At 42.9% G+C, this 12,633-nt stretch overlaps 1 protein-coding gene across 2 annotated transcripts in view; it reads left to right on the top strand.

Annotated features, from left to right (window-relative positions):
- LOC137632614 (S-phase kinase-associated protein 1) overlaps positions 1-12,359 on the top strand; it is a 36,697-nt gene extending 24,338 nt beyond the window's left edge. For both annotated transcript variants that reach the window (XM_068364665.1, XM_068364664.1), the window contains exon 4: positions 11,288-12,359. In XM_068364665.1, the coding sequence (XP_068220766.1) occupies positions 11,288-11,497 (210 nt within the window). In that variant the 3' untranslated portion in view covers positions 11,498-12,359. The remainder of the gene's footprint in view (positions 1-11,287) is intronic.
- Positions 12,360-12,633: the final 274 nt, after the last annotated feature.

The following is a 12,633-nucleotide window of genomic DNA, read 5'->3' as shown; positions in this document are numbered from 1 at the left end:
TAAAATGATGATCAATTGACCTTGGGCTTTTCTAAGTCTGGACACTGTTGCTTGTAGCAAAGCAGAGGCGCCCTCCACCAGGGGAGTCTCTCGTTGCCGCCTGCAGCAGTTCCTTCCTTCATTAGTGTGTTTTGTCTCCCCCATTTAAATGGCTTTTGAGGGTGCTATAGTTACTCCCCATTTAAATGGCTTTTGAGGGTGCTATAGTTAGAGGCACAGCAGAAGCACACACCTGCTCCCCCTGTGGTTGGCCATGGTCTTCTCCTCCGAGACATTGGAAGTAATGCATTGATTGAGTTCTCTTTCCTTTAGCTGCGGCACTCACGGGAACTGAGTGTGCTGTAGGGAGATCTGCCTCCAGTTGTCCTGCCTCCTTGGGGCTTCCACAAGCATGTGCTTGATTTTTCAATCCCTCTCTCTAGCCCTTCGGAACATAGCTTCTTGGAGCTAGACGACAATGGGGATGCTCACAGGTCCCACTTCCGTCCCCTCGCCATTGTGACCCCAGAGTACAATGAGCCTCGGGATCAGTATCCCTTTGGGGTTATTGCCGCAGATGGTGATGCCTACCAACCCCTTGTGGACACCCCGTATTCCACTATTGGGGGACACAGAGTCTTGCTGGAAATAGTTCTGCCGAGTTGTTTCTGCAGATGGGAAGGCTGCCGAACGCTTGCTGAAATTGTGCCCCCAGGGGACCTCGTCAGAGATTATTATCTCGGGCTTCTCCTCCCTACGTGATAGAGAGCTCATCGGAGCATTCACGTGGTTTTGTCCTCGGCCTCTTACGATATCCCTCGCCCGTCACGCCCTCAGGGCACAATGGCTTCGCGAGACATAACCCTTAAAGGTTTGTTTCGCAAGCCTCTATTCCCGAAGGTATAGAGTTAGTTTATGCTTATGTTTACAAACGATAGCAAGCAGGTATTCACTTGCGTGTACGCTTGTTGCGCCCCCAAGGTGGGTGGCTGAGTACCTCCATCAACGAAGGTCTGATTGCTTCAGCAGCTGCAAGTAGTCTTCGTGGGTTTCATGCCCATCACAAACATGTTCACAAGGTTATGGCTGGTCAACAATTAATTCCTTTTGAGCAATGATGATGTGCTCTATCACGCACACATTATCCCCGCAAGTGACTCAATGGGCTCTGCAATGGTGCTCACACACAGAAATGTGTTTGTGATGCTCTGACTCGTCTTTGAACATGTATCCAGAGTCAGAGAAGTTAATGATTTCACTCAACCGCACGCAGGCAAGTGAGTTATTACTGCTGACAAAGGCTGTTCACTTCAGCATCTGCATGTGTTATCCTCACAGACAGCTGCACATCTGTAGGGGGTAGCATGAGCTACGTACTTGCATACAAATTGGTAGAAGAAGGAACTCTACCAGAACCCTCTCCGGCCGAAGTCGCAGGAGAAGAAACACTAGCCTTCCTGGGAGAACGCTTCGAGGACTTCTTCTTGGTCCCATACTTGACCCATTGGACCTCACTCCAGGCAGCACATTCCGGACACGTGTCCGAAGGAGAGCACACTTTACCCCTACACGAGGAACAAAGGGAGTGCGGATCTACATCAGGCTTCAATAGGAAAGCCCCACACGATTTCCTGGCCCTAGGCCCAGGACAACGGCGAGTATGCTCCATCGCATACAAACACAACACCGCTAGACACAGGCACGAAGCGGAAAGAGAAAGAGAACACTAATAATCACAAGCGAAAGCACAAAGTAATTAAAAGCCAAAGCACAAAGTTAAAGCACGGAGAGCACAACGGACCATGCGGTAACCACGTGACCACGAGACACAAAGGGTCGCACTGAGATCAGAGGAGCGTCGAGATGATATCACGACGCGACCAGAGAACTTACTGGAGATCACAACCCAAGCGCGCATGTGGCCTGCCTCGGGTTTGCCCTCAGGGCACGTATCCTTCCGCTATGCCTACCATTACAGAAAATGGGAGTAGGGTAAACTATACAAAACTCTGGTCGTTTGAGAGGAGGTTCCAGGTAACTCCTAAGAAAGTGCTTCTCGGTAAGTATGTTAGGAAAAATACAAATTACTAATAATTTGTGATATTCCTTGGGGAGTCAGGTTATTCCTGACCCTCCTACCTTCCCTTAATCAGACATAAAGTAGTCTGCCTTCAACTAAACCCCTCCTTCATTCCAGTCAGCTCCTCCCTAACATTGCCAGATCGTTCTTCTAAGTAATGAAAGCACTTAGACATCAAAACTTTGTATAAGATATTTTGTTCCTTTGAGAGGGAACAATCGAGGCTTACATCAGTTTGGCCTAAAGGGAATGGAGAAATATGAAATGTATTTGTTTTTTCTAAGGGAATTCTGTCATAGGGAGAATGAGGTCTCATTTGTAAACATATATCAATGTTCTCCTATTGAGTTTCGGGCACCACGAATTATTCAGGTAAAATGATTCCGAAAATGGAAAAATAGAATACAAAAATGCCTTAATAGAGCATATGATGTCCTATGAAACAAGAAAGGAAATAATGATGAACAGTAAGAAAATATTGATAAAATAAGGACAAATTGATTGCCGAATCATGATGCATCATAATAAATCTACGGAAATTTAACTTTATTAATTTGACTTGAAGGTTTAAAGGCCGCTCATGAATGGCAGGGGCAATGCCCTGATCTTATACACACATGGTCAGTGCCCAAGCCTCCTCTCCACCCAAGCTAGGACCAAGGAGGGCCAGGCAATGGCTGCTGATGACTCGGCAGATAGACCTATAGGCTCCCCCAAACCCACCATCCTTAGCTCACAAGGATGGTGAGATTGCAGTTACCAAAGAAACTAACGAGTTTTAGCGGGACTCGAACTCTACTCTGGCGTTCAACAGTCAAGGACGCTACCACATCGGCCACCACAATCTGTCGTAAGTCGACGACTACCTGTACCTACTAGACTAATATGATTGAAGATGTCTCAATCATGTTTTTAAATATTTAACTTAGCCGGTGAATATATAATAGCTGAGCCTCCGGCGGCTCGACAGAAAAAAAAACACAAAAACTCGCGAGCGATCGCTATGAAGGTTGCAGGTGTGCCCACTAGCGCCAACTATCGGCCAGATACCGCATATACATGTAAACAGACTCAATTTTTCTCTGTCGGTCTGATCGACAAGACGTACCATTACTCGCTGTTAACCTGGAGTTTTTTCAACAGTCTTGGTGAAGTACTTCCTTTTGGTTTGAGCTTTCGCAGTGCAGGTGTTTTATCTTCAACTTAAATCTTGAACTCGTTTTTGGATAGATTTAATTGTTGATGACTTTGGATTGCTTTTTGGACTTTCTTTGACTTTTAAATGGCCGACCCTTCCCTTAGTACGGAAGTGTGTTTTAGGCTTTTAGCAATTATCTTATCACGTTATAAATTGTTGTTGTTAATTATAGATTTTCCTCTATATATTTTATATCTCAACCGCCTTTATTAGGCCTCTTCGATTAGCTTTCCATTTATAATAAACATCAAGATAAATTTTAATGATTTGTTTATATGCGACCTTACCTATTCCTCCCCTAATCCGAGAGTAGGCGGTCCTAACTTGGAAACCAAAGTTAAACAACGTTGAGCCCTTTCAATCGTAAATAACTTTTACAGAGCAAATGATTTAAAACTTATTAAATGAATATTTTTTAGTAGATATTTTATGAAAGATTTTCTTTGAATAGTCTTCGTACTGTTTCAAAGATGAACTAACGTTTAGTTTATTTATGCTACGCAGTTTGCGCTCTATCGTTACGATAGAGAGAGAGAGAATCACGGTTTCACTTTGCAGAAAGAGTAAATCGATTCTGACGTTTTGTTCATTCTTCTTTCAAACTTAAATGTTTTAAATACTAATTTAAAGGAACTTGTTAATTTTCAATTTCTTAGTCCTTTCAGTTTTTTCCTTTGGTCAAATAACCTGTTTATTGACGAAAGGTAAGTGGGCTTTTCTCTTCGGTGCGAAATCAAGAGAGAGAGAGAGAGAGAGAGAGAGACGGAGAGAGAGAGAGGAAGAGAGAACGTTCCGATCTTTATTCTCGTCCCAAGCGAGTAACGTTGTTCTCGAGTCAGTTTTTTACTCTCGTCCCTAGTCTCTGTACGGGGAGAAAGGATAAAACGTTTTTAGTTTTTATTCTCGTCCCAAGGCACTGTACGGTGAGAGATTGAAAACGTAGTTTTGAATGAACTAGTGTTTAGTCTCCTCCCCAGCCACTGATCTTTTTATCTTAATATATGTTTACTGTTTTTTGCTTGTATTAATGTGCTTACATTATACGACTTATTTCGCAATTATAACCTTTTGATGAGGGTAGAATTGCGTGCTTCAGGTAGAAATCAGTTTTATTCATGCCTAATGTGAATTGTTGAAAAATTCGATTTCAGTGAAGTAAGTGCAAAACAGAAAATCGTAGTGATAAAGTGATAATTGCGCAAAGTGTTATCAGTGTTGCGACCGAGGGTTCGTCTGTTCGTGCCTGTCGTTCGCCTAGTCCGAGACCTCTTGCAAGCTCCCGAGCCCAGGGGAGAAGTAATGTCGTACGACTTATGGGTTCGAGAGGCCTTGATCAGCGAACAGACGTTCCCTCTATGGTTTCAGGCGTGTCTCATCAAGACCGCCCCTACCATAAGACGAGCGAGACCATTTTCTCCTCGTCATCCGAAGGCTTTTCGCGTAAGAAACCGTGGAGCAAGGTTTCGAGGCCCTTAAAGCGAAAGTCAGTCCTTTCAGGACAGGTCCAGCGTCCTGGTTGTAGCCATTGGGACAGCTCTGACCCTATGCAGTCATCGGAAGACTGCTCGCCGCTTAAACAAAAGCGTAACACCGGCTCCGAGAGTCTTATTGCAGGCAAGGTTTTGCAGTCACAGACGTTACCCTCGTCTCTTACCGCACCCATTCCCGTTGATCCTAAATGGGTTGTACGGCAAGACATGCAGAATAAGCTTGCCTCTCTTATGGAGGACTATTCTGCTGAGCAGGTTCACGATGATCCTCGCCGCTTAGCTGATCGAGATCCTGGCCGTCAGCCGCCCAAACGAGCCTTTGCTCGTCCTGTTGACATTGACGTTACAAAGTCACGTCAATCGTGTTTTGTAGAGCCTCACTCGATGCAGTCCCGTGTTGACTCTCAGCCGCTTGTGGACGTTCAGCCGCTGCCGCTTGCTCTTGTTGACGTTCAGGACGTTCGCCAACCAGCATAGTTGACTTGTTTTGACGTTGAGCGTCAAGCACCACAGTCAAGAGTTGTTTTGACTGCTCAGTCTAGGCAGTCTCGAGTTGACGTCGAGCGTCCTCCCGCACCTGTTGTTGTTGCTGGTCAGTCCTTTAAGCAGTTACATGACATAGCGTCCTTGACTGCTACTGTTGCTCCTTTGCGTGTGGACTCTGCTTGTCAAGCATTGCCACCACGGCAGGTCTCTCCCTTGCTTGAGACTCGGCAATTGTCGGACAAGGTTCCTTCAGATGAGGAAGTTGCTGATCCCCCTCCTACTGATATTCCCTTGAGGACTCTGTCAGACGGAGAGGAGCCTAAAGCTGCTCAGCCCTCTATGGACTTTAAATAAATCATGCTGATTTTTAAGGATCTTTGTCCGGATCTTTTTGTAACTGCTGCTCCTCGTTTGCCTAGGCCCAGCTACTTCGAAGCCGTTGTTTTCTAAGCTAGTGCTCTCTCGCTCTTCTAAGAGAGCTTTACGTTTGCTAGGCGACTGGTTAATCACCAGGAGGAGTTTGGGGGAGTCAGCCTTTGCTTTCCCTACTTTTAAGCTGGCTTATAGAGCGAGAGTCTGATATGACACGGGAGAAGTTCTCGGCTTGGGAGTTCCTGCCTCTGCCCAGATAGACTTCTCAAACCTCATAGACTCTCCCTGGCGCCTGGCCATGAGACGCTCCAAGATTTTATGGTCGGCTTCAGAGCTAGACCATCTCCTGTTAGGAGTTTTTTTTCGAGCGTTTGAAGTTTTGCTGTACAATTATGTCATGCATAAACAAGGCTATTAGGGATGGCTCCAATAATCTGACAGCCACGTTCTCTGCAGGAACAAGTCTATCAGGGATGGCTCCAATGATCTGGCAGCCATGTTCACTGCAGGAGTACGTAAGAGGCAAGTGCGCTCAATCTGTTCATTGTCAAGACAAACTTCACGATGAAGTCTACCAGGCTGTCTTGACAGCATTAATGGAAGGCGACTGGATGGTCTCTCTCGACCTTCAGGAGGCATACTTCCACATTCCTATACACCCGGATTCCCAACCGTTTCTGAGGTTTGTTTACAGTAATGTGGGGTACCAGTTTCGAGCCCTGTGCTTTGGCCTCAGTCCTGCTCCTCTCGTGTTTACGAGGCTCATGAGGAATGTGGCAAAATTCCTCCATCTATCGGGAATCCGAGCCTCCCTGTACTTGGACGACTGGCTTCTCAGAGCATCATCCAGTCTTCGCTGTCTGCAGGATCTACATTGGACGAGTCTGGCCAGGGAGTTGGGACTTTTGGTCAACCTAGAAAAGTCCCAACTGATCCCATCCCAGATTATTCTATATTTGGGGATGGAGATTCGCAGTCCAGTTTTTTCGGGCCAACCTAGAAAAGTCCCAACTGATCCCATCCCAGATTATTCTATATTTGGGGATGGAGATTCGCAGTCCAGTTTTTTCGGGCTTTTCCGTCTGCCACCCGAATAGAACAAGCCCTGCTCGAAGTCCAACTAATGCTGAAAAGAGAACGTTTGTTCAGTCAGGAGTTGGAACAGTCTCGTAGGGACTCTCTCATCCCTGGAGCAGTTTGTCTCGCTAGGGAGACTACACCTTCGGCCTCTCCAGTTCCATCTAGCCTCTCACTGGAACAAGGACAAGACGTTAGAGACGGTATCATTCCCAGTCTCCGAACCAGTAAAGGCATGCCTGAAATGGTGGGACAGCAATATCAGTCTGAGAGAGGGACTATCCCTAGCAGTCAAGAACCCAAACCACGTGTTGTTCTCAGACGCGTCGGATTTGGGTTGGGGTGCGACCCTGGACGGTCGGGAATGCTCGGGTCTGTGGACCTCAAGTCAGAAGAGCATGCACATCAACGGCAAGGAGCTATTAGCAGTCCACTTGGCCTTGATGAAATTCGAAAGCTTTCTTCGAAACTAAGTGGTAGAGGTCAACTCAGACAACACCACAGCTTTGGCGTACATCTCCAAGCAAGGAGGCACACACTCCCTCACGCTGCTCGAGATCGCAAGGGACCTTCTCATATGGTCAAGAAATCGAGGCATCTCCCTGTTGACGAGATTCATCCAGGGGGACTTGAACGTCTTGGCAGACTGTCTCAGTCGGAGGGGTCAGGTGATACCCACGGAATGGACCCTCCACAAGGACGTGGGCAAGAGTCTTTGGGCTACTTGGGGTCAACCCACCATAGACCTCTTTGCCTCCTCGTTGACCAAAAGGTTACCAATCTATTGCTCTCCAGTCCTAGATACAGAAGCAATCCACATAGACGCGTTTCTACTGGATTGGTCTCATCTGGACTTATATGCATTCCCACCATTCAAGATAGTCAACAAGGTACTGCAGAAGTTCGCCTCTCACGAAGGGACAGGGTTGACGTTGGTTGCTACCCTCTGGCCCGCGAGAGAGTGGTTCACCGAGGTACTTCAATGGCTGGTAGACATTCCAAGAAGTCTTCCTCTAAGGGTAGATCTCTTACGTCAGCCCCACGTAAAGAATGTTCATCAAAGCCTCCCCGCGCTTCGTCTGACTGCCTTCAGACTATCGAGAGAGACTCAAGAGCTCGAGGCTTTTCGAAGGAGGCAGCCAGTGCGATTGCGAGAGCTAGGAGAGCTTCTACCTTCAGAGTATACCAGTCGAAGTGGGAAGTCTTTCGAGATTGGTGCAAGCCAGCATCTATGTCCTCTTCCAGTACCTCTGTAGCCCAATCGGAGATTTTCTTTTACATCTGAGAAATGTTCGCTCCCTCTCAGCTCCCACGATTTAGGGCTACAGGAGCATGTTGGCTTCGGTCTTTCGTCATAGAGGCTTGGATCTTTCCAACAATTAAGATCTCCAAGATCTCCTTAAGTCTTTCGAGACCTCTAAGGAACGTTGTTTGGCAACTCCTGGATGGAACTTAGACGTGGTCCTAAGGTTCCTCATGTCAGACAGGTTTGAGCCATTACATTCAGCCTCCCTGAAGGATCTCACCCTCAAGACGCTTTTCATAGTGTGCTTGGCTTCGGCTAAAAGGGTCAGTGAAATTCATGCCTTCAGTAAGAACATCGGCTTTTCTACAGAAAAAGCCACATGTTCACTTCAACTTGGTTTCCTGGCCAAAAAAAATGAACTGCCTTCTCGTCCTTGGCCTAAGTCTTTTGATATACCTTGCCTGTCAGAGATCGTAGGCAACGAACTTGAAAGAGTGCTGTGTCCAGTTAGAGCTCTTAAGTTCTACTTAGCTCGTACTAAGTCCTTACGAGGTGGATCTGAGGCATTATGGTGCTCAGTTAAGAAACCATCATTGCCTATGTCAAAGAATGCTTTGTCATATTTTATCAGACTTTTAATACGAGAGGCTCATTCTCACTTGAATGAAAAAGATCGATGCTTGCTTAAGGTTAAGACGCACGAAATAAGAGCTATAGCAACTTCCGTGGCCTTTAAGCAAAATAAATCTCTGCAAAGTATTATGGACGCGACCGTTTGGAGAAGCAAATCGGTATTCGCGTCATTTTACTTAAAAGATGTCCAGACTCTTTATGAGGACTGCTACACACTGGGTCCATTCGTTACAGCGAATGCAGTAGTGGGTAAGGGTTCTACCACTACATTCCCTTAATTCCAATATCCTTTTAATCTGCTCTTGAAATGTTTTTTAATTGGGTTGTAAGGAAGGCTAAGAAGCCTTTCGCAGCCTTTTTTGATTTGGCGGGTGGTCAAATGTCATTTCTTGAGTGCGCCCAGATTAGGGGTTTGATGAGGTCCTGTTGTATGGGTTGCAGCCCTTAATACTTCAGCTCCTGGGAGTCTTTCAGCATCCTAAGAGGATCGCTGGGCTTCGTGAGGAAGACAGACTAATAAGGCAGAGTAATCGTCTAAGTCAACTTCCTTACCAGGTACCTTTATATATTTGGGTTTTGTTATGATATAACTGTCAAAAACTCTAAGCATATACACTGTAAACTTAATTAACTCTGGTCTCTACCCACCACCATGGGTGTGAATCAGCTATTATATATTCACCGGCTAAGTTAAATATTTAAAAATGATATTTTATTTATTAAATAAATTTTTGAATATACTTACCCGGTGAATATATAAATTAAAGGCCCCCCCATCCTCCCCGATAGAGACCCAGCGGGATGAGAAAAATTGGGTCTGTTTACGTGTATATGCGGTATCTGGCCGATAGTTGGCGCTAGTGGGCACACCTGCAACCTTCATAGCGATCGCTCGCGAGTTTTTGTGTTTTTTTTTTTCCGTCGAGCCCCCGGAGGCTCAGCTATTATATATTCACCGGGTAAGTATATTCAAAAATTTATTTTATAATTAAAATATCATTTTTCGAAAGTGGTCCGGTAACATAACAATCATTTGCTTGACAGCGATCAACTTGGGAGGTTCACTGTACTGTAATGCCGTTATCTACTAGAGAGCACTTGCGGTTACGTTGGGGTTACATACTTGACTAACTCACATTGGAATGAAGGCAGTTGGAGGGCAAGAGTTCACCACCCCTTTACAGAAGCAGTTGCTTGCTTGCAACCAATTGCATGAATCTACAGGAATTGACTTGAGATATTTCTTACTAAGCAATCTCTTGGCCTGTCGGGAACTCTGATGAGAGTTCTTTGGCTTGATAGTCAAATGTTCCGTGTTTCTCTCAATTGGGTCAACAGACATTCCTTTGGCAGTGCTGGCTGGCCAGATAGCCCAAAGTCCTTCCCAGTTTCTCCTGAAAGGATTGCTTGTACAACCAGTCTCCCGCAGCCTTTCAAGACGACGACGTAAGATGCGTGCACCCCTTAATGAATGAAAAATAAGAAGCTTTTTTATTAACCCTTTGGCGCTTATGCCCATACGAAAGTTGGGGCGAGGTACATCGTATGTTGCCTACATCGTATGTTGCCTTATCCGAAAAATGACGTTCTTGAACAAAGGTGTGTGTTTCTTGTTTTTTTTTTTATATATATAAATAATTCAGTACGTCTAAACTATTAACAGATTAAGGCTTCTGGTTTGTTACATTTTATTGGCAAAAGATTGAACTTTGTACTAATGTAAAAAAAAAAAAACCAAAAAAAAAACAACTGGAATGTTAAAAAATAAAAGAATGTGTTGTACATGAAATTTTTTTTATTTTTTAGAAATTCATGAAAAATACAAAAATTTTGTTCGAGTATTTTTTTTTTAATATGCAAATTGTGTAGAATTGCAAATCATTCCAATGGATGCAACCTCTTTCCAATAAATGTATTAGTAACTGAAGTGTAAATGAATAAAAATAGCTTTTATTTTGGAGCAAAATTTTCAGATTTTCCGACCTACTGTACTTGCGTTGATGTTTTCCATTGTTACGATTTTACAAATAAGGAAAAGGAAAAATTAAATATGACGTTGTTTAGCCAATTCAGTTTCCAATAAAATTGATAAATAGAATAATTTATTTATTGTAGGAAAAAATAACAAGCAATTTATCGTTAGAAGATGGATTTAAGTATGGCAATATTGTTGCAGGTGTTTTCACAATAAAATTTGTTGTTTAGAAGCATTTATACTTTCATGTTGTTTTATATACCAAATAAAAGTAAATAGAATGGGCTTTGTAATCATGCATGAGACATTTATATTGTAGCTATTTACATATGCACTAACCTGCTTAGAAAATTTTTCTGAGCATAAATTGAAAAAAAATAGGTCAAATTGGAGATTAGCTTCGGCCTGCCACACATGCGTTGCTACTACCCCTTTCCTTTCAGGCTTCACATATCCCTCGACCATCTGCCCACTTGTGGTGTGATTTTCATTTAACTTAAGTAACGCTCATATTTACGCCTAATTTCCCCAAAGAGTTATGTATGACGTGGTGATTTACGTCATTGGATCACCAGAGGGTTAACATTATCCTAGAAATTAATATTTACTGGTTGCCATTATTAGATTGAAGCAAGGACACTGATTAGATTGTCTTACATGTTTTTTTTTTTAAGCAATATACTCATAGTAACTTTAAATATAAATGGTAGAACTATTTGAGCAATAATTCTATATTTTTTTTTTTCATAAGGTTGACCAGGGAACTTTGTTTGAGTTGATCCTAGCAGCCAATTACTTGGACATCAAAGGTCTATTGGATGTTACGTGTAAGACTGTGGCCAACATGATCAAAGGCAAAACCCCAGATGAAATTCGCAAAACCTTTAACATCAAGAATGATTTCACTCCATCAGAAGAGGAACAAGTACGCAAAGAGAATGAATGGTGTGAAGAGAAGTAAGAAGTTGAGATCCAATACTATTTAAGTTATCAGAAATGTTTGAAGAATCAATTACTTGACTAGGCTACTGAGCTCTCAAAATAGTGGTAACACAGGAGATGCTTGATATTTATGTAGAAGCTCAGTGGCTGTTTTTAAACACTCTAATACACAGCAATGGCAGAAGCAGCAGCTATTAAATTTTGAATTATCAAATCATAAGGTATTTCTACTCGGGATGTTTACCCACGTCTTAATAATGTAAGTATTTACTATCTTCTAATTCACTTTTTGGAACTTTTTTATCATTTTATGGGTGTGATATCACAAAACTGGAAATCTGCAGCTGCCATTTCTTGGATAATAGTGTGTGAAGTCAAGTGGGATTTTTCATTTTAGTTCACAATTGAGAATCTTGCTGCCAAAATGCAGTTTGGTGTAATCAACAGCTCACAATTGTGTACTTATTCAGATCTCTGGTTTTTAATTTGATATTTGGACTACCAGTTCTTATTTCCTGTTTCATACATCTGTTAACATAAAGTACATGGTTGATGTTGTCCTGATCTGATACGCAAAGAAAAAACACATTTTAGATAATTAATTCTCTGAAGACGACATCAAATTAACTAACTGTAATTATCCTACATTTTCATATTATGGTAGTGGCTATTTTTTCTGTGGTCCATTAAATGAATAACATGCGTTAGTGTCCAATTACTCTGGGTTAGTGTTCAACGGTAGATATTTTGATAATGAGGTACTGTATATTGTGTACTTGTGATGCGTATATTGGCCACCTTATGTTCGTTTTTTGTTTTAACTGTTCTGAATGTGAAGGAAAATTTTATTATTCTTGTCTAAATAAACCTTCAAGTTGAAATTATTTGATTATTCACCATACTCATCCATTTTTCAGTCATATATATGAATTTAGTAAGTTGCAGGTACCATATCGTGTAGCTTAGCCAAGAAAATTTGAAAAATTTAACATCAGTAATATTATTGTTTTAGGCAGATAAAAGCTGTACTGTGTTGATTTCAAACTTTTACTTCATAAAATAGTTTTGTTCCAACACGGAGTACTTACCTCGAACTACTTTCTTAGGAGTATCTGGGATTCTCCTTCCAACCGACCAGAATTTTGTGTAGTTTCC

This window comes from Palaemon carinicauda, chromosome 41 (assembly GCF_036898095.1).
Source record: "Palaemon carinicauda isolate YSFRI2023 chromosome 41, ASM3689809v2, whole genome shotgun sequence".
NCBI lineage: Eukaryota > Metazoa > Arthropoda > Malacostraca > Decapoda > Palaemonidae > Palaemon > Palaemon carinicauda.
This window is presented reverse-complemented; position numbering and strand designations above follow the sequence as displayed.